At 39.7% G+C, this 23,436-nt stretch overlaps 1 protein-coding gene across 4 annotated transcripts in view; it reads right to left on the bottom strand.

The window, feature by feature from the left end:
- The window catches only part of LOC107743670 (aryl-hydrocarbon-interacting protein-like 1), a 32,052-nt gene that overhangs the window by 2,095 nt on the left and 6,521 nt on the right, over positions 1-23,436 (bottom strand). For 3 of the 4 annotated variants that reach the window (XM_016557037.1, XM_016557034.1, XM_016557036.1), the window contains exons 3-6: positions 3,512-3,976; positions 2,946-3,125; positions 1,283-1,471; positions 551-727 (exon numbers count right to left, since the gene is read on the bottom strand). In XM_016557037.1, coding sequence (XP_016412523.1) covers positions 551-727; positions 1,283-1,471; positions 2,946-3,125; positions 3,512-3,607 — 642 coding nt within the window. In that variant the 5' untranslated portion in view covers positions 3,608-3,976. Of the gene's footprint in view, positions 1-550; positions 728-1,282; positions 1,472-2,945; positions 3,126-3,511; positions 3,977-5,987; positions 6,115-23,436 lie in introns of those variants that run through there. The other variant, XM_016557035.1, reaches the window with a different exon arrangement.

The raw sequence follows: 23,436 nt of genomic DNA, 5'->3' as shown, positions 1-23,436 counted from the left end.
GAACACAAATTAAGATATTTTTGATGAAATCCAAGAGCTCTCTTACCCTCCATAGACAGCAACAAAACTGACACATTTAAGGCCCAGAATGGTAGTAAGGAAGGACATCATTTAAATAGTCACATTTAATATCAGTGGTTCAACCTTAATTTTATGAAGCTACGAGAATACTTTTTGTGCGCAAAGAAAACAAACAAAAAAAGACTTTATTCAACATTCTGTCAGTCTTCGACACGCATTCACGACAGTAGCACGACGCATGCGTTTGTATTCCTCTGCTTGCAAACAAGTCTATGCAGGGTCAGAAAGCTTGCAGATTTCATCAAAAATATCTTAATTTGAGTTCTGAAGATGAAAGGTCTTACAGGTTTGGAACAACATAAGGGTGAGTAATTAATGACAGAATTTTCATTTTGAGGGGGAACTATCCCTTTAATATAACATTAGTGGTATTGTTCAATCCAAAATAATTAAAAGATATTTTTCTCAGAATTTAGTCATTTTTAAGCTACTGAATGTATACAAAACCGCTACAGAGGTGTATTTTTACCTTTGTCTGCACATTCTTGATACACATAATGGCTTCCTTGTATTTCAGTGTGGCGTCCTCATATCGGCCCTGTTTGAAGAGCTTGTTCCCTTGACCGTGGAGCACAGGTACTGCTTTCAATCTCTCTTCATCATTCAGAGCCCAGGACTCTCTGTCATACTCACTGGGCTGCTGTACCTGCACCCATTATTGGTTATTGCAGTAAGTTTCACACACATAATTAATTTCCAGTTTGTGCCACAGCCTAAACAGATATTAAAATGATCCCCTAGCTCCACCTAGTGGTCATTTTATGTACTGCTCCTCTGAATTAAACCGCCATAGTCAGCAGTCTGCCATAGATCTACTCAAGGCCGTAATAATGTATTTCACTAATTATCATATTGCAGATACACAAATAAAAAGCCATGAAAGGTTACAGCTGGTGCATATGGAAACTATATTATTAAAGAAGACAAAGTCCTGCACACTGCTGTAGCTTGCAAAGAATAATTCAATTCAAAGTGTATTTGTAAGCACTGCAGCATTTCGATCTTTCTAAATTCCTGATGAAGGTCTTTAGGCTAAAACCTTGCAGTGATAATAAATATCAAGCCTTCTTTGCAAGCTAAAGCAGTGTGTGAGACCTGTTCTTCATGTAAAGTAAAAGTACAAGTAAAACCCATATTAAATATGAAAGTATGTTTAGGCAAAATTTGCAAATATTTTTTCAATGTGCCTGAAAGTCCAGACCTTCAGAAGTTCCATTACAAAGTAAAGAGGCTGTGGTTCTTTCTGAAGCTCATCCAGATCATCATAGCCCAGGCTGTGGTAGGCAAACATGTTGGCCATGCCGCAGGTGTGAATGTGCCAGTCCACTGGATCTTTCCCCGCTGCGATACGCCGCAGACTCTTTGCCACTATTGGATACATACCAGTGTGCTGCTCGGCCACAGAGGAAAGAACATAAAATACTTATTAGCACTAATACTTATTTCTAATCCCTAATATAAGTCATTTTTCAGGGTAAAAGTTACATTTATTGGAGTTACTGCAAATATTTCCATTTCCAACTGATATTTTAAAAGCCATGGCACTTTTCTAAAGCTTAAAAGTGTGTGTTTATGTGGCAGAATGTGTCCATGACTGTGTTTGTATTAACAATCCTGGTATTTCCCATAATGTTATAGAGACTGTTAGAGCCATAGAACTGTATCTCAGGTTCTGGAGCTGGGGTGACAGCTGTAAATGATGATTACATCATGTGGAACAGCCTCAGATTAATCCTATTTTGTAAGGATTTAAGCTTTCCATCAGGCTAATGTATGACAGTCTGGAACTCACTGTAGTATTCCACAACTTTATGCTTGTAGCGTACCGTAAAGGTCACTGACGGAAAAGTCAGTCGCCACGTCTCATCTGAACGCATTTACTGTGTAAAGGGTTATCGCTATCGGGTTATGATATCAGTTTACAATTTGGCCTTCACTCAAACTTGAGGTGTGAATAATTTTTTAAGATCATTTTCTACTGTTCAAAGTTTTGGGTTCAGGAATATTTTTTGAAAATAATGTATTTTATTCAGCAAGAATACATTAATTTGATCAAAAACTGCCTTAAGGACTTTTACAAAGTTACAAAAAAATTATGTTTCAAACAAATGCTATTCTTTTGCACATTCTATTCATCAAGGAATTCTGAAAAAAAACAATTATCACCATTTCCACAAAAATATGAAGCAGCACAACTGTTTTCAACATTGATAATAAGAGGAAATGTTTCATGAGCACCAAATCAGCATATTAGAATGATTTCTGCCGAAAAATCAGTTTTGTCATCACAGGAATAAACTAAAATATATTCAAATAGAAAATAATTTTAAATTGTAATAATATTTTACAATATTACTGCTTTTACTGTACAGCCCTGGTGAGCATGAGACTTCTTTCAAAAACGTTACAAATTTTACTGACCCCAAGCTTTTGAATGGTTAGGTAGACCTATATAATATTACATATATGAATAACTTAATTTTAGCACCATTGAGAATAGAAAATAGAATGGCTTTTAAATTGCAATTTAACTGAATTTAAGGGAGCCAGAGGATGTACAATTGAAAAAATAAATTTGAGGAAGTAGTATTAAAAATAGAATGAAATTCAAAGAAATTCATATAATTGTAACTGTAGTTTTTAACTACAAATAATAGACAATTAACATAATAATTCATAGTCAATCAAATTATATAATAATAATTATTATTATTATAGATTTTTATGTCTTTGAATTTTAATTCGATATATTCCATTTACTTTAGATTCAGTTCAATATCCAATAAGTCTGGACTATTCAACTTAATCACAATGTTTAATTCCACCTCTGTAATTTGTAGTATTGAAAATCACATTATACTTACAATGACGTCACACCAGAACTCAGCCACCTCCCCTATGTGCATGGACATGAGCAGAGTCTCCCAAACATCCAGTTTAAACATGTTCCCGATCACCATTTCCATGGGCATACCTGCTTTCTTACTGTCATCTATCACGGTGCGCTCATCATTGCAGAGCTGAGTGCGGAAATGGAACGTCACCTGTAGGGAACATGGAACGAAAGAGTTAGATATTTTGTTAGTTTGGGTTTAATCTGTTGTTAAATCCACAAAAAACCTATTACTCAGCAATAAAAATCTTTATATACCTCATAAGACCTTATAGTTTTGGTTATTCAAAGCCACACACTCCCTACAGATGACAACTTACTAAGTTTACATTAAAGAGACACATCTGTGTCAACTCTAAAATTGATTATATAATGCCATAAAAACAACCTATTACGAGTTTAATGAAAAAAGACGTGATCCCTAGATTCAGTTAGGCAAACAATTAAATGACTCACATCCTGGAACAGTTTCTACTGTTACAAATGCAATGACGCTCCTGCCATATATGCGTATAAAATATGACTGTGAAGCTGTACCTTAGTTCCTGTGATAAATTTAGGTTTCTCACTGATCCCTCCATGCAAGATGCTTTTCTTGATCCCTTCAACACCCAGCATCATGCTTTCCTCCATAATGTCTGATATATTTGTATTGGAAGTGTGTTTGTGTTTGTGTGACTGAAGAGGTGTAAAGACTGACTGGATCTGGATTAAGAAGGCTGGGATAACAGGATTAGGCCCAGCAGCCCCACCTTCTCATCCACAGAAGGGCTTTCCTCAGCATTTTCACACTACATCCACAACCAGAAGAGTCCAGAACGTTCTGGACGAAGCTGGGGTTCTTCAGCCGCCTTCTGTTCAATCCCAACATAGTGGTCTACAGGAACACTGAAAGAAAGGATATGATGTAGAGCTGGGTATGGACTCAACGACCCCATCACACACATGTGGCCGACAGCTGGATCGCAAAGAGCGTGTTGCAGCACTGCCGGTGCCGAGCTCCTGCCGAGACAAAAGTTTGGAACAATCCATCTGCATTATGCCGTTTTGTAAGACTGTCCTGGATTAGACACTAAATTACATGCAATTATGGTTTTTACAAGCCATGTCTGAACATTGTGTACCGGCCAATCACATATCTGAACCCTTATTAGAATCTGCAATATTAGTAAGCGGTGGATTCACCGGACAAAACAACCAGGATGGGACCCAACTATCAAAAGTATAAAAACACATCATGTGGTAATCACAGGACGGTTATCTGCCATTAATAAGAACTGTTCAAAAGGTTGCACATTCTGTAGCCATCTGATATATATTGGCCGTAGCTGATATTCTTAAGATGCTTTAGTACAAGTTAAGAGTTTATTGTACATTTCCTGTAACAATAACAGAATGTACTGAAGTTTGCATTCCAGAAATCACATGGTCAAGGTCAACCCGGTCTCTGTTTTTTTGAATGCTGCCATCCAAGTCTATTTAAAAACAGTATTGCCCTCTGCTGGCCACAATGTGGACTTTGCGATCTTAATTTGGCTCTTATTTAAGGACTCTCTTCAGATTCAGAATGTCACCGTCTCTGTCTGTCAGTTGCTTTTATCGAAATAAAGAATGTTTAAGTGAATGCTTTGTCATTGTATTATATTTATAGTGTATGTTTAGTTAAAAAGCAGTCATGATTGTATATAATATTCAATAAGGCTCTGTAGTTGTACAGTAGCTAAGCTAGCTTATATCATCTTGCAGAAGTAATATTGAAGGTTTCTAAACCAAATGGGCTTCCAGAAGTATGAGATAATACTGTCATTCAAAAGTTTGGATATTTTTTAATGTTTTTTTTTTTGTGTCATTTATTTGATCAGAAAAACAGTAAATATTTATAACAGTATTAATGTCAAATATTGTTGCGAGTTTTTTTTTTTTTCTCTGTGATAGCAAAGCTGAATTTGCAGCATCCATTACTCCAGTCTTCAGTGTCACATGATCCTTTAGAAATCATGAATCAAATATGCTGACTTGGTGCAGAAGAAACATTATTATTCATGTTACAACATTTGTGCTGCTTAATTTTTTTTGTGGAACCATGATACTTTTTTTCAGGATTCTGTAATGAATAGAAAGTTAAAAAGAACAGCATTTATTTGTGATATTTTTATTTTTTATTTTTTTGTAAGTGTAAGTTTTTGTAAATAAATATTTTGCTGTCACTTTTAATCAAGGTAATGCATCCTTGCTGAAAAAAAGTACAAATTTCTTTAAAAATCTTACTAACAGCAGTTTTTCAACAATCTGTGTCTGGTGCTAGACATGTCTGAGGCTCATTCTGAATGCTCTTCATAATCAACGATGAAAGTTGTAATCTTCTCCTCTCAAAAGACTTCCAAAAGTGGAATTATAAGCATGTTGCCATGGGTACAGGCCAGAATTGAACATAAAAGCATGTGGTGTTGTTTGTTTTCCCAATGTTTTCCTGAATTTCCCGATTTCAACATACTCTTCAATTTCATATAAAACAAAACTGATTAAAAATGTTAATGACAGCGCCTATATTACATAGTTTCACTGTTAATGACAAGGTTAAATCATTTAGACCTTGTGTCTGTTTCAATGGCTTCACTCTTCTCTGGTGTTTTATGATTTATGACATTTGGTGTTACCCAAATTACTTTTTGATTTACAGCCTGTGACAGAGCAGAAAATATGACATAATGTGGAAGTTTACCTCAATCAAGGCATATCACATTCATCTTGATCTTTTTTTTTGTTGTTTTTGTTTTTTTGCTAAAAAGCTTTCATCTATTTCAGGAGCAGGTTAAAATTTACATGTGAAAGTACATTTAATTAAAGAACAATTACATTTATTTTTTAAAAATTAAAACATAAAAAAATTCTCGTTGCTAAGATCAGTTGATTTCTCGAGCTCTGCATGGCTGTTTGATGAATGCTGCAGTGGAGCGGCTGCAGTGCGATGGCTGTATGTGGGTCTGATCTGTGCAGCTCTGTGATTGCTCACCTGCCACAGACGCAGAAGGACATTAATGATGCTGTGAGTGAGGTTTGGTGTCAGAGTGAGTCATGGAGACTGCGTCAGTTCACCCACGCAATGCTGCGTTGTGCGTGTGCAGCCACTTGGAGAACGGCATGTGCGCCATCAAAACGATTCTATGAACAAAACGAAAACCTGAATATTGAAAATGTATCCGCAATCCGCTCATGTAATGTGACACTCACTGCTGGGCTTAGAATTAAGCTGTGATCCTGTGTTCATAAAAATATGAGGAGGGCACCCAGGAACAGACAGGTGACTGGTCTGTCAACTCTCATCCAGCCTTGTCAAAATGTGGCATATTGTGCTGACCTGACACTACATGAAACTGTAGGAAACATCCTGTGTTAGGAGAGGAAGTGGTATCTGAGACACCATTCCCTTTCAGGGAGCCCATTTTCTGTGGCCTTTTCACACATCCTGTGCTCTGCTTTCAGCCGACAGGACACATGTGTTAGGATCTCTTTAGTCACCCACGCTTTACTGAATCAAAGGAGCCCTGAACACTCCTGCATGACAAGCTCATCATACACTCATCTGTGTGTGTGTGTGTGGTGCTCTGCTTTCAGCCGACAGGACACATGTGTTAGGATCTCTTTAGTCACCCACGCTTTACTGAATCAAAGGAGCCCTGAACACTCCTGCATGACAAGCTCATCATACACTCATCTGTGTGTGTGTGTGTGTGTGTGCGCGCGCGTGTGTGTGTGTGTGTGATTGATAGATAGATAGATAGATAGATAGATAGATAGAGCAACAGAAGGATAGATAGATAGATAGATAGATAGATAGGTAGGTAGGTAGATAGGTAGATAGATAGATAGATAGATAGATAGATAGATAGATAGGCTCCACTTTGTTTTGAGTTGATCAGAGCTGCCTGGACCTGCAAAACAGACACACCTGTAAAACCGAACACTGCGCTATTTCTCATAAATGTTCTACAGTCAGCACTATCCAAGACACTGGTGTTGCATTCAAAGTGTCTTTAAAAAAGGGTCAGTGATCTATCAGTCAGGATCACATGATTTAAAAATAAAGGTCTATATCCAAAGATGAATGTGGTGGTAGCCTAAAGCCACCAAGATTATCTTACCTAACCCTAACCCAAACCCTATGCAAAATAAGGGTGACTGGAGAGTTACTGGGATCACAAACCTGATCTGTGACTATTGCGCCCTTGAGCAATTCACTTAACCCCAGAATGTCTCTCTAATGAGTATGCCATCTGTCACTAAACAGTAACTAACTTAAAAGTCATTTTTATGCGATCAGATATACAAAAAAAACCTGATACGACAGTAATACTGTAAGATACGAACTCCTGACAGGATAATGAATTCAGAGTTGACAGTGTCATGTTGGCCTTTGGGATCCAGGGCAACGAGTGGCCCGATATCTCCCCGCTGGAGCCTCATGTACCTCCCCTCGACCTTTAGATACATACCACCGCGCATAGCAGGCAGTACAAAGGGCACATGAGCACACACTCTCACACTGAGCGCTTGCTGACACAGCCACCTTCCCACCATCATGTGGGACGAACTATTCTATAAGCTCCGTCACTCATGGAGACCAGCTGACCAGGATATTCTGGGATGGCCGTAGAATCAGATGGTCCAGCTCTCAACCCTAAATGCTCTTTAACCTCTTCGGACTTTAGAGACCTGCAGATCTATGACAGAAAGTACGGACACTCCACGGGCCAAAGCATTATCGCTAAAGAGTCTGGCCAAAACTGGTCTGCACTGGCAAAACACTGAGAGTGAATTGTGCACAGGTGTCATTTCGAATTGAGTGTTCCGTATACTAGCTGTTATTCTCTGCTAAATCTCACTCAAAAAGATACATCCAAATTTTGATCAAAAGAGGGCAAAAGCCGCACAAGTACCAAGAGTATTTGACTGACATCAAACCTGTCATAATGCTTCTTATAGCCATTGCAAGTGCAGGATTTGAGTGTCATGGTGGAATGGATGATTATAACAAATTGTTAACTCTTGAACTGCACCATCCTAAAAAATATGTTTTTGCACTGAGCTTAAAGCTCTATGCGTTCGTCTGTTTGTATACGCTAAGAGTTTACATCAAAACTGAAGTATATTTTGGGCTTAACAGACCTTTTTTGAGCATTCAAAACACTCGTACATGTGCATTTGTCTGCACACAAGTCCAAGCGGATGCAAAAATTACATGGGTGATGTGCACAGACATCAGCTAATTGTGAAAATTACGTAACGTGGACTGTCTGTGAGCAAGAGCAAAACGTGAACAAATGAAGAAGACTTTGGGCTTATTATATTTCAGTTTTTTTTAAATATTAGATTTTGCTCTTTATCTGACTTAAAACTGAACTTACAACAAATAAAAGAGTGACAGCCCAAATAGCCAATCAGATTGCTGCATTGAGAAGCTTCATTTGCCATCCGCCATTTTCTCCTTCAAGAGCTGTGTCCCAGTTTAGAAATGCATCCTTCATTTCCTGAACAATGAAGGATACAACTAATGGATCCTTCATGACCCAGACTATCGTAAGATTCATTGTGCCAATGACAACAGGATTTTAAAAAAAAAACTAAATGCAGGATTACACTTTTGGTTTCAAAACAGTCGAACATATAATAAGTCAAATGTACAAATGTAAAAAAAACAAAAAACTTTAAAACTGTTTAAATGTTGACACATCTTACTAAAATGTGATTTTATAGTTAAGTTCTACCTTCACGGACTTTGAAGGATGCAGCCTCTGAAATTGGGACACAGCTAAGATTTACTGAACTGCCGAACACATACAAACCTCCCTTTTTGGCAAATTCCTTTATGGTAAAGTGGTGTTGTTGTGGCACATGTAATTTGAATACTGGATAAACTAAGATAAACTGCATTTTAAGAATTTTTTTTTCTAAAATCATCAGGTAGTTAAGCATTGGATAGAACAATAGAATCTTTGTGATTAAGAATAAAATATACTGTTAAAACTCACCAAGATCAAAAAGTAGTGCAATTCCACTGTTATTGTGAGAAAAATGATAGTCAGATTTGCATACCACATTGCTTTTCTGCTTTCATTTTCAATGAAACCAAAACCATGGACTGCATGGTACTATTGCAGTGTAATGCAATATTTTGTTTTACAAAGTGTGCTTCAGTTAAGTCCTACAGTAGCATCTTTGAAGCCCTCTTAAGATGCTGGATTCAAGAGAGCACGCCAGCAAATCCTCTTCACATAAATCTCATTTAATGTGTCCGGCCTCAAAACCTGAACATTGTAACCTCACAGACATTCCATCATATACCCCACCACGCTCGCCCAGGCCTTTGACATTTGGTCACATGAGTGACACAGCTGTCGTTGAACGTGCTGCTAGTGTGACGCTGGAGAAGCAGATCTCTCGGGGTAGTGCGCAGTGTGTGGCGTTCTCGGGTCCCGCAGGTCTCTGGGGGGGTGGGAGTCAGAGCCAGACACGTGTTGGGAATCCAGAGACCGAGGCGGCCAGCCGGAGGGCTAAGCCAAAGCTGGGATGCATTATCACATTCCTCCATGCAGAGAGCCAAAGCAAAAGGTCCACTAAACAGTCCGCTCACAAGAATGCAGGCAGCAGGGAAGCTGTGGAAAAACACAACATCTTCTGTGTTTATGTAGAAATGTTGCTGAGGAATTTGAGTCATGTGATTCTGGAGTCATCGCAACACGTCAATTCCACCTTAAGATCCCCTGAATGAAAAACAAATAAGTGGACAACTCAGTTTAATGATGTAATATCATTGATGACCACATGATGAGGGTGTGGCAAAAATCCATGTTCTTGGGAATAATCGGTCAGGAATAGGATTAGTGCCGTTTCTCAAAGAGTTGTGCCTTATGCTGTACATTCCTGTGCCCCAGTGGCAATGTTCCTGTCAGATAGGTCTTCACAGGTGAGCAAAGGCATGTATGCTTGTCATGGTTCACAGGAAAGGCTATAAATAAACATAAATACACACATTCCAAGGACATCAGGGTGTGAAGGTCTCAGGTGAGGGCCTCAGAGAGCTTGTGCCAACATCTTAGACTGCAGACCCACCCAAACGCACTCACTGACCTCCCCTGAATCAACGCAAACCTCTCCACTGGAAAAATGGGTCAATTAGCCACAAGAAAGAGAAAGAGCGTGAGAGAGTTTGAGGGAGCGTGCGTGTGGGAATGCCAGAGCGTTTTAGAAAATGAAGAAAAAAAGCTTTGTTGCAATCTATTATTAAAAAGCTGCTCTGGTTATAGAAAAATCTAACATCATTTGCATACAGCTATCAACAATTTCTTCAAATATGCAAGTCCAAGCTCATTTTGGCTCTAAAGCTTGGGTGTATGATGGCATTTGCAACAGTTAGCTAACATTCACAGCCCGTTATACAACAGTTAGTTTCATCCTTGAATTTGATAGGCTGAGCTGTCTGTGTTCCAGACAGATTGTCAGTTCATACATTAGTGGTAGAGATTTTAAGTGATTATTTCTGCAGGTTACATTGTTAAGTCAGTAGGTGGCGACAAGGGACTATCTTTATGAATGAGTCATTGAATCATTCATCCAACAGATTTGTTTGAAAGCACAATTAATTCACTTTACTATCCCATGAGGCCATGGGAGAGGTTTTTTGAAGGCAGTGAAATGAAGAAACCGAAGCTGGTAGGTCACATGACAATGACAACATGGCAATAAAATTCATACAACACACATTCATATTATATAGAATATACTTTTTTAACTGTTCTGAAGTAATTACTAACTTAAAAAAGTACCTACTCAGAGAGCATGTCATTTACTCATTCATTTACCCGATTCATCCGAAACGCTAATTCACGTAGGAACACAAAACTAGGGATGGGCACTTTTGAGGGACTGCTTTGTGAAGCTTCGAAACCTTTGAAAATAATTTGTGTGTATTAAATTGCCGAAGTCACGTGCTTTGTTACATCATAACTGTTTCAAAACATTTCGAAATTTCGATGGTTTGCATTTGGGGGGGCGATCTTTGTTAACTCGTGAAGTTGAGTTCATTGAGATCGCCCCCCTAGTGGCGAACCATTGAACCAGCGTCTATGGGTTTTACCTGATCTTGGATCAGTTTTATCAATTTTATCAATTAGAAATTTTTAATGAGACATTTGTGTAATTAAAAGGAAGAGTAGTAGTAGTAGCCTCTTACTGTCCTGTTTACACAAGCCCTCCATAAAAAAAAACTAAACCACCCTGCAAATTAACAATAATAATTAAAAATACATATCATACAGACATTTCATATTTAATGGTATTTTATTAATTTAATTGCATTTAATGTATTATAGTTTCAATAAAACATTTGCAATGGGTTTGTAAAAGCAGTTTTTTGCAAGTTTTGGCCTGAGTTTTTGTTGCATTTACACAGTTTTCACCAGCAGGCGTCATCGGCATGTGGTCTTTCGAGCACTTCGAAAGAGTGAATCATTTTGCAAAGCAGCTGGTTCAATTGACTCGAAACTTCGAAAAGGTTTGTTTCTCCCATCTCTACACAAAACGTGTTGACCTTGTGAGTGAGTCATTGAATCATTTAATCAACCGATTTGTTCATTAATGATTCATTCATGAAATTCGCCTGTACTTTTTTTGTGTTGCTTGGAAAACAACACACTCTTGTTTGAAACATTTTCTTTGTCTTGTTAGTGGAACACACATACACAAAATAACTGGCATTACCATTTGTAAAATGTAAATTACTCTATATTAATTTCTTGTTTGTTTAACTGTTGTACTGCAGCAAAATCTTGCAATCGTCTTTTTGTTCGAAACAGTATTGTACAACTACCTCATGGCTAAGAACATTCTTCCTCATATGTTATTGCTTAAATAGCTTTACTTACCTAAATGCAGGGTTTGACAGGCCTCAGCCCGTTGAGACAGATCAGCTGAGAACAACAATGATCCAGTGTGGGAAACGCCACTGTTCCTTTTTCATTAAACAATAGCGCTAGGCCCCATGCCATGCTGCTGTTGGATGTCATGTCACCCTGTTCACATGGACACACTGTACTCCTCACGAGGAAACAGGAACTACATACATTCCTCAAACCGCACTGCTGCAGAACAGCTTTATATTTATTGTCTCTGCGTGTCAATGACGTGGTGGAATGAGGTATTTAAACTATCCCACAAGATACTTCAAAGAGTATTATTGTACATAGGCAATTGTATTTTAAATGTAACTGTCAAAATATATAATTGAAATATATATAGCCTATATATATATATATATATATATATATATACAACACCTTAAGGTAGTGTTACCATATAATTTTTTTATTTTAATACATTGCTTATAACCAAAATTATTTGAACCTATGAACATAGGTGCCCTTTCAAGCTAAACAAAATCTAAATACGCATAATTAGTGGTATAGACTTAAGTCTAAAAAGAGGATTAACATTGTCATGTTGTCCTGTTCATCCAAAACAATTCGACGTTTTGTCACCTGGCATCACAGTTCATCTCTTTCAGATGAGAGAAGGCCTGACAGACCAGTGACGGAGAAAATCACATGATGAGGTCAGAGAATGAAATAAAATTGATGTATGTACAGTGTCATTAATATTCAAGCAACTTCATATAAGAAATGTGCCCAACAGGAAGTAATAGTGATATAAAAAAGGACAGTGAACGCGTGGCTCAAAGCTCAATTGTGAGGGAGGGAGAGGGAGAGTGTTGAGGGAGACGTATGCCGAGGCATCATGTCTCTTTAATGAGATTGTCTAGCCCATGTAGTTCCCCTGGTCAGACTTTCCATGGAATTACATAACCAGCCTTTAAACAGAGAAGGGAATCATCGTCTGGTGGACAGGTCCTGTGATGACGTCACTGCTGGGATTAAGCAGGAAGGTACAGAGATGACAGATTAATGATTCACAATCAATTTTTACTGCCTCCTATTTTTCCATACATTTGAGTTCTTCCTGTTCTCTATCCATCCCTCCTACGTACTGCTCAGAAATGTACTCCTTTAATCAATTTTCCACCTTTTCATTCTAGGATTTTCCTAATAGGGTCTCTCCCCTGGCTATTTCTGGATCCGTCGGCTGCATGCTGCTATATGTATGACACTGCTTCATTTAACCGGGAGGCCAGTTACGTACTCATACATTGGTGGGTGTACATATGCTCTGAGTCATCCGGCCCTCAGACACCCTGCATATGGGATTTTCCAGCAGCATCTAATGAATTCACCAGACTGTGGGGAGCGGCTCTAATCACAGGGCCTGAACATGGACCTGCTAAGAGGGCCGCTTGTTTTTGACCAGGAGTTGAAGCCCCAACAAACATCCCCATTTACAAGAAGAAAGGTGAGGTTTGAGTGCTCAAATATGCATATATTTGTCAAATTTTTAACACGGGGCCCAAAAACATGTTAAGCGCAAATGAAGCATATTACTGACGTGATATATAAAAAAACACATGCTAGTGTGCGAGCTAGAGGGTTCTTATTGGGTAAAAGTCACGATGAAATTAAAGTAGTGACAGATTTTTTTCTTCCATAGTGACATCCATCCAAATGAAACCTTATAAAGAAAAAAAAATGTTGAGCGGGACATGGCTCTGTCTGTCGATTATTGATTAAATGGTGGTAGATCTGAATGCAAGTTTGCAGTCAATTGTAAGAAATAGTAAGTTATTCGGACTAAATGATTGGAGAGGTTGTAGTTATAACATTTCTACGAGGTCAAAAAACATTTCCACTAAAACATACATGGATGAATCATTCAAAACATGCATTTAGAATTATACAGAGTGAATTTTCATTTCACACTACTTTGGTTCATATGGCTTTGGAGGTTTTTTTTTTTTGGAGCTTATCAAAAAAAGCTATATATTTATGCTGTGTCCCATGGAAAAATTTAAGTCATACAGGTTTGGAACTACATTCAGATTTTTGGCTGAACTATCCCTTTAATGCACACTGACAAGAAGTAAAGGAGGGGTCATGTACGTCAGCACTGATTTAAACAAACGAGGAACATTTAAACGCTAGAAATCTGGGCCAAAGGCCATTCCCGCAGTGAGTGTCAATGACATGAGCTGCAAGGATCAGGTGGGATGCGGATATAAAAATATGGAGCCCTGTAGTGTACATGTTGTAAATGAGAATGACAGCCTTACATTCCATGTGACTCTTCCTGGTTTTCTTCCTGGCTATAAGACCGAACAGTCACCGTGAATCTCCCTCAGTCTCTTGAGGCCATTGTACGGTACTGAATTACACACTGTGCCGCTTGCCAGTCAGATGGGTTACATGACACCCGCTGTGCAACAGGCAGACTGTGTGGTACATTGACCAGGTAAAAGGAAAAAGGCACCGGCGTGCCACATGCCAAAGGGCAAAGGTCAGGCAGGATTGCGGGATGCTGGAACAGTGTTGCGACACGTATGTTTCATCAGGTGAATGATCTCCTGCTTCCCTGGAACTCAAGGTAATCTGGTTAAGCAGCTTTAACCCTGCGGACAGGGGGAATTTAGACGAGTTGTAAAACCCCTTTGCACCAAGTCTGGATCTGTTCTTTCTCACTTGTGTCCAAGCAGTCCATGTGGCGATAAATGTTTCATCAGTCCACCCAAATGGACTTCTGTTTCGTGAACAGATTTTGTGTGAATGAGTGTAGAACATGGCGTGTGAAACATGGTGTACCAATGAATCTTAAATTCCTATGTTCATTCCAATTTAAATTGAATTAAAGTCCGAACAAGTTGTTCCAGATGCAGCTACTTACCCTTTGCGAAAAACAAACCATAAGACAAAAAAAAATAATTACAACTTCAAGGGCCTCATTTATGAAACGCACATACAATTGGACTTGATCCAAAATTTCATGAATTTTATACTATGACAAACCTGATTTTCTGAAAATAATAATAATGCTAATAGTATATGCCTGCACATGTTGTACACAAACCAGACCATGGCTGTTTTTTGTGCATAGAGACGTTTATAAGAATGTTCAAATTTAAGAATATTATACATCTTTATAAATTCCTTCTGAATGCAAAACTGTCCATTGTACAGTACGTGTGCTTTCGACCCTAAGTTTAAACATTATCTAAAGTGTCGAAGGTACGCTGAAGATCCCTGGCGGGTGATCCGAGCACCCTTTACTCTGGTGCAAAGTAACCGTGAGGTATCTGACCTCTGCCATTTGGGATTATTTTGCACTTGTGGGGCCCTTTCAAGCTCAACCTTAATTAAACAAAAAGGGCTCTGTGACCCATCTCACATTCAAGGAATGTTCACAGACACAAGTTGTCCCGCAAAAAAATTATTTCAACTTGTACCTCATATGGGACCAAAAAAACAAACAAATATAAACAGCATTGACATCTAGTTAGTAGTTAGCCTATGGAGGATCATAGCGTGCAACATATTTTGCCTTTTGGCCTGTTCCTTGAAAGAATGCTTTGAGAGGCACGATTCAATGAAAAATAATTCCCTGAATAAATATATTTTGATTTAAGAGTGTTTTGTTTCACAGTTAGCAGTTAAATCAATTAGTACCACTGTATTAAATGGTGGGAAAGAGGCTCCAAAATGACCTTTCTGAATACAAGGCCATCAATCTAGCCGTAAAACAATTCCAACATAAAAAGATTAACCATAAACTACTACACTAAATTGAATCTTGACCATGTAAAGTTTTCAAAAATTCAACAATAAAAGCTAGGATGCAGAAATCATGTTCACATTCATAGAGAATTTAGAACCACAACAAAAAATAATCTCATTTCATTTTAAGTAAAAATAAACAAGGCAAGTCTTCCCCAAAGTCATTTTATTTTTTATTTGAGCATCACATCATTCAGTCACATTTGTCCATATTGCAAGTCTGTTCATTTAGACTTTTCATAGGTGTTAACCCTTACCGTCTGGCCCTAAAGAGGGTTAAAGCGGGAGTAGTGCACTGTACTATCTACGGCCAAAGTGCACCTGAAACACAGACAGGCCGAGCTTCTTTAAGAGCAGCCGAGACGACGACCCTCAACAATCTTTTAATGCACTTGTGGAGAGATTGACATTAGACTAGAGCGGATCAGGTAGATGATCTTCGCCCATGACCTGAAGAAGCCCTTGAGAGGAGGTCAGAACTATAGGTACTGTTACATGTGCAAAACTGTGACACGGTTGAGAGCTTGGTGAGAGAGAGGCATGATCTTGTACACGTTTGGAGGGAGAGGAACGGAGAGCATATTTAAGGCACACGGCATCTGGTTCTGCTAAATGCCTAGAATATTCTCAGTTTTCATCTGGCTGGGAGGATTTAGAGGCACGCATTTTCATATCCTGTTTTCGGTGCTGAAAAAGTCAGCCTCGAGGAGTTTACGGCTTGCGTAAGGTCAGTTGACGTGACGAGGATGTGTATATAGGCCAATCTGTGTGTGTGACCAAGGTTACGTGTGTACACTCTGCGCAAGCTCATAAAAATCATATTTACGCCATAGAACGGCCTCGAAAGGGAAAGAGAAAGTTACGCTCTGCAGTCTTTCATCAGCTGTTCCCTGGAGGATCTCTGTGACTTTCAACACACAAACACGTCAAAGCCTGGGCATGTCTACAGAATGCATGGAAACATCTATAAGAACACTACTTTCAGTAGTACTTAATGTTTCGGCCCACTAAATGTCAGGTCCATCATTTGCTACAGCAGAAGAGCAAGATGGCCACCTCTGTCAGCTCGGTTGAGAGCACAGAATGCCACTCCTGTACTGCTCCACACCCAAATAAGGGCAAGTGACCCTCACCGGGCCAGGAATGTGGCTGAGTCAGCATGGACCCCGTATGGTAGCCTTTGTTTATGCCTGAGAAGAACGAATAGCCAAGCTCAAACAGCTCATGTGAGCAGGCTGCTGAAGGGACCGACAAAAATGTAATCCGTCTGATCCAGGATTGGTTGAGATGTCCTCATCAACTGTCTGGAATGATGCCGTTACCTCTGCATCACCATCTCTAAACTGACGTGCCAGGAAAGAGCCAACCACAACAGTTCTTCAGCTGGCAGCTTTAGCTGGTACACAAGGACATAAAGCTTGCCAGTGAAGAACTGCTGCAGGTCAGCCAGTGGGCTTCCCGGAGTCTGTTCCTGATATGCCGCAGAAAATGTGGGAATAGGGTGTGGCAGGATCTGCAGAGGCAAAGAAATAAAGGGATGTTTGAGGAGAAATAAGATGGAAAATAGTAGAAAATTAGCTATAACAGTAAAAATTAAGACAGCAAAATGATATAAGTTCATTATAATTCTTCTTTAAGGTAAGGTAAAATTCGGTCACCAATACCAAAACCAGACAATCTTCACGAGTCTCAAAACCAATTTTGATAAAGCAAAAATCTACTATGCTATCGAACACACACTTTCAATAAATTATAAATATTGATATAAAATGTCATCTATATTTGAAAACATTCAAGCATGCTTCTATATTCAGGTTTAGGAAACAATTTTCTATTTCTATAATGATACCTTTTTTATACCAAGGTAAAAAAAAAATGAATATGCTATTGAACACACATTCATTAAAAAATGTCAATATTTATTTAAAATGTTATCAATATTTAATAAAAAAAATAGAGCTTCAATATTTAGGTTTAGAAAACACTGCTTCATTTAATCAAGCAATAAAGAATAAAAGTATAAAAATAAAAATCTTAAAGTGCCCCTATTATGCCATTTCCAATATTGCCTTTCATGCAGTGTGTATGTGAATGTAAACGATCAGCAAAATTGTAAAGCCAAAAGTGCATGAAAAATAAAGTTATCGTCTCCCAAAATAAAGAATCGACTCTCTACAGCCTAAACGAGTCGTTAGTAATTCGAATCCCACTTCTGTGACAGGGTAACACATTTGCATAATTCCCGCCTAGGTTCTACGTTGGCCGGCCGCAAACAACTTGACCCCGCCCACAAACATATCATTTTACTGACGACTGCTTCTCTAATCTCGGGAAGTTAAAAAAAATAATCTCGGGGAGTTCAATGCAGGATTCACTAGACGCTTGCTCTTGAAAGATGGCTCAGTGCCCTGTTTATTTGGACCAGATGGCTCCACTGAATCACAAGTATGATAAATAATAGATGTTTATATTTTCTATCGAGCGTTCAAAATACGGAACTATGGCAATGGGCGTCTCGTTTCTTACACGCGCTGTATGCGGTAGACCAATCACAACAGACTGGGCCATCTGACCAATCAGAGCAGAGTAGGCTCACGGAAAGGAGGCTTTTACAGAGATTGAATCTTAGAACTGCTTTGAACGAATCGTTTGAGAATCACTGGAAAAAGAGGTGATATTAAATGCATATTTTGAGAAAACGAAAGCGTTTCATTCAGTAAGCAAAGAAATAAATTACAAGCATTTAACATTCTCTTTAAGGGTTCTCTAGTTTTTTTTTAAATATATATATATTTGTTGTTTGATTTATGTTAATGACCATTTATTGTCAAGACACTTTGATCAAAAAGTGCATGTGACCATTAAAACGCAGTCGCATCACCACAATGCACAAGCAATTTTTACAGAGCACACACGCATATCGGTACTACGAATTCTGTACATCATTACAGTATACATTCTTTAATATTGTATCTATATGGAATATGACAACTAGTGATGTCAAAAGTACCGGTGCTTTTGACATCCCTTGTTATCATATCCCATAACTCTTATCAAATTCACTTTAAGCAGCCTTCATCCAAGAAAACTGAAAACAGACAGGGTGGATGGAAAAAAGAGAAATGGCTGATAAAGAAGATATTTGGATAAAGTTTAAACAGTGGCTTTTTTCCCATTTTTACTGCCACAGCCCACAGCCAAGCTAACGAGAAAGAGACAGAAAGGGAGAGAGGAAGAGCGGTGGTCTAGTCATGTGCTCTTTGCCCCTGAGGTATTGCAGGCCTGCTACTGCTTCAGCATTCATTCACTCAGCTCAACTCCTGCCTTTAATTGAGTATAGATAGATCCGCTGCCTGTGCACAGGACCCAAGCGTTTGATCATGCTCGAACTGTTCTGCAGGGAGACCATCTACCACTCACACCGCATTAAACGTCTCTTTTTATCCAATTGACCTAAAAGGTTTAGTTTCATTTTCAAACACGTCTGATTCATTTAACCAAAGAATCTCCTGTATGCAGCCAAAAATCAGGCCATTCATTCTTCTCTCAGGGAAGCTCATGAAGTATGGTTTCATTTCCTTTCTGACTTTTTTCTCTCACAGACAGGCAGTCTTTGGGCCTCACTCTCCCATTGATCTTGCACAGCACTAAAGGAGGCTATAAAGCTCTGCGCTTTTGCTGCAGGTACGGCCTCATGAACCCACTGACCTCGCTGAACCACAGAAAAAGGTCCAGTCTGCAAAGCCCTAGACTGGCACTCCCACACACATTCAACTTTGCTCCCTCTGTCTCTTGCACACACACACACACGTTCTCACCCACAACTCGGAAATGCCAACTCCTGCCAAACAGCACGGATGATCTGCCCATACTCATTGAGCTGCCCGATGGAGAAACAGACGCAGTGGAGTGAGAAAGGCTGCGTTCACACTGCACAAATACGGTTTGGTTTTACGGATTCATTTCAGACACGCCTGTAGACAACATTTCAAAAACTTCCAATTGCGTTCCATATAGAAATGAAATGTAAAAAGTATACATTTATTTATTTTATACACACATACTTTAATCAGATTTTAAACTACATGTATGTGCCTAGAATATAAATCTATATTTACAGTACATTTTGCTCGATACTGGTAAAATCAACACTTATTTTCATGTTTGATACTTGATGACCAAATATTAAAAACACTATTTTGTCCAAATACACTAGCCTAAAAACAATAAATTTACTGTAAATGCAACAAGTGACTTTAGGCATCACAACATTACAATGTACAGTATGAAATATGGAAATTCATTTTGAGATTTTACTTTAGCAGTGTTATTAAATTATTAGTGTTTTAAAGGTTAACTTTAAGTGAGTGTTAGATGATTGCAATCTAAAATAACCATAAATATACAGTATCAGCAGATAATATTGTCAGATAAACAATATTCTATACATATAACGTGCATGTGAGAAAAAAAAAAGATTTGAGTCTGAACAAAGCCAAAGAAGAAATGGACGCTCACTGCATCTATTTTGTTTTCAGTGACTGAAATCACATTCGGTTGCAGCTTCCCCCTTCCGCTGGGTCTTAAGCCTGTTGTTATCAGACACCGGGGCGGTTGAATCATCCTTTGTCTGAAGGCGGAGATAAGATCCTTCTATGTCCAGGATACTGCAGGCAGGGAGGGCCGTCAGCTTCGGTTACAAGACTTATACACAATCACACACCACTGTCCGGTATCACACTATAATGTGCTCTCTAAAGTCGTGACACCCATGGATTTAATCCCACAGAATGGGCGGCACAGACAAAACGGAGCTGGATAACATGCAGTTATGGAAAAGCCAGACACTTCTCTCCAACCCACTCCCAGGAAAAAAATTTGTATTTTCACTGGTCCTTCGCATGGTCTTTGATGTCCCCACCCAGTCAAGACGCTCTGAGAGCCACAGGCTAACAAGAGGTCAGCACCGGACACAATGGAGCATGTTTAAACTCTTGCTGTCTCTCTCACACACACACTATGACTCACCGACATATACAAACACACAATGCCTACAAATCCTGTCTCACAGAACACAGTGTTCCCAAGGAGTGATTTATTGTAAAGCCGTGGAAGCTTCCCAAACAATTACAGTCAGGCTGCTCCGCAAGGCAATGGGAAATGGTGAAGTATGTGCTCTTCTCTTGCTCTCTGCAGCGTCTGCTCACATTTTCCTCCCTATAGCCCTTTCTATCTCTTTCAAATGAACCAATAATCAATAGCCCACAGATGGCTCAAGATGGGAGGTTGGGTGGTGGCAAAGACACCGTTATATCTCCATTTCTAGTGCTCCTTACTGCACCCAAACTGTTGCATCAGCTGTCTAGCGAAGGCGTCCAAGACCGACAGCTTGCTCACATCACCAGGAGACACCGAACAGCTTGAGCGGCAGGTGAAATACAAAGGTACACTTCAATCCAATTGACAAAGACGGCGGTTTAGGGTCAAATGGGCTTGCCCAACATCTGGAAGACAGTGGGAAGAGGTCACAAGTCAGATTTTTCAAAGCAAGCACTGTTACACCCTCCGTCTAAACAGATACACGTTCACCTACTTGATTTAACCGTTAGTCACTACGGTCTTCAACACCCACATAAATTGTTACCAAAATGAGCTACGGATCAATGCATTAGTCATTCCCTTCAGCTTCCAGATGAATAATCAGGAAGCGACCAAATGGGGTGGGGGTGAAGAAGAGGGATCTTTAATTAAAGTGAAATCCCACATTTATCTCAACAGAAGCAGCACAAGGTCATTTCTGAGCCGAGATAATGATTATTAAGGGAAACCGGCTTTGAAAGGTGCAAGGCTCTCCGTTCATCAGAGACGAGGCCAATGGCGGAGATGTTACATACCTATCATGCTTGTCCCGTCAAGCAGAGGCTCTCACAGGGAGTACAGTAGAGAAAATGAGAGGAGAGAGAGAACCACACCCAGTGGTTGAAAGCTACTGTCGAAAAATGCGAGGTTGGATCCATAAACTGGCAGAATGCAGTAAGAATCTCTGGAAGGAAACCGCTAAATCCCTGAGGGATATAAGAATCCATTTTAGTTATGAAATGCCACATGACACAGCATGCAAGCATGTGAGGGAAAAAAAATGACCGTTTTTTTACAACCGGAAGTCGGTGGCTGCAGAACTTTTGAAACAAATGCCTCCACAAACACACCACATTTTAACAGATCCCAGTCTGCCATGTGAAGCCACTTCTTGAGACTTTCTGAAAGAGAGAACTCCAGCGTTTCCATCTGGTCCTAATGTCTGAGTGTCCAAAGCTGTTTTTATGTGACTTTAGAGCAGATGCCTGAGCTCGTCCCATCCATTACCCATTCTCCTCCGTGTCACGCAGCTCTTGTGCATTATTCACCAGCCTTTACATACGCACAGAGTGAAATGACCACTTGCATTTCGGCTCCATCCATAATCATGCATCGTTGTGCCTGCATCAAGCCCTTTGACGAGGCCAGGCAATCACCGTTCCAACAGCAATGCTTCAAATGCTGAGGCGGCTCCAGTAATTCTGCCATGAATCACGGCATGAGTCAACCGGCGGGCAGGCAACAGTGAGAAATGGAGAAGTGCAGACATTGAGAAATGGATGCCATTCACTAATGCACAGATGAAAAGACTAAAAAACCGGCAGATGCCAGGAAGGGGAAGAGATCGAAACTAACCGTTATAGAGAAAAACGCGCCTGTACCCAAAAGGCTTTTTGATGACGTTCGTTTGTTTGTGAAGTTGACGAGGTAAACAGGAAGACTTACCAAGGGCTCGTCCGGGACACAGACATCACGCATACATCCTGCTCCTCCTCTCGACTCCCAGACTTTGTCTTGGTGGAGGTGTGCTCGCCCTCCCGACCCAAAATTGATGAAGTGAGTACGGTAGTGCTTGCGCGTACAGGGCAAGACACATGAAAGTCTATATATAGTTCAGATGGACACAAATCTACACGTCACGGCCACAGAAAGTCTAAAGCGCTCAAGGAAGGTAATCTTAACCTTAATCTGAAATGTCTAGCCAAAGCCTGAGCTTATGCATGAGAATTCATCTGAGGAACCCCAAAGGAAATGGGGTGTGGGCACATTTTAAGTGTGCATTTGCACTTGTTCACAGACAAGCTGCGCAAAACATGCGCAAAATATGTCGTGGTTTTGCGCAGCTTGTCTGTGAACAACGTCTCTGTGTAGTAAATGCTGCTCCACGTGAAAGCACGCACGTGTAGAGATTTAATCGCTGATTACAGAACCAACTTTACTGACGAGATGCGCATTAAATATCGTGCGATATTTATCGTGCAGCCCTAATTTGCACCCCAGCAGACCCACCCCATCACTGCTTCCCCAAAATGAAGATGACGGTTGTGTAAGGACTCAGAAACTAACGAGAGCCACCTGCTATTCGTGCCTCTGACATCCAAGACAGACCGCTCTAAACCGCTACTCGACTTCCTCCAGACACTTGACAAACAGAAAAACAGGCAGGCAAAACAGTTTGATATAAAAGAGGAAATTCCAGCTGGGTTATACAATGGAAATGACTGTGGGGCAACACGGAAGCGGCGAAGCCATTTCAGGAATTCATGTAATCTCCTGCTAATATCAGGGCTGAGGGGTGGAGTTTCTATAAATCTCAAACAAGAGCTCCAGAAGCCCACATGTAGCCAGAGGAAGCGGTCAGAGCCTTTAAGAGTGTGATGAGCATCCCACACATAC

Source organism: Sinocyclocheilus rhinocerous, unplaced genomic scaffold (genome assembly GCF_001515625.1).
Source record: "Sinocyclocheilus rhinocerous isolate Xijiao unplaced genomic scaffold, SAMN03320098_v1.1 scaffold166, whole genome shotgun sequence".
NCBI lineage: Eukaryota > Metazoa > Chordata > Actinopteri > Cypriniformes > Cyprinidae > Sinocyclocheilus > Sinocyclocheilus rhinocerous.
This window is presented reverse-complemented; position numbering and strand designations above follow the sequence as displayed.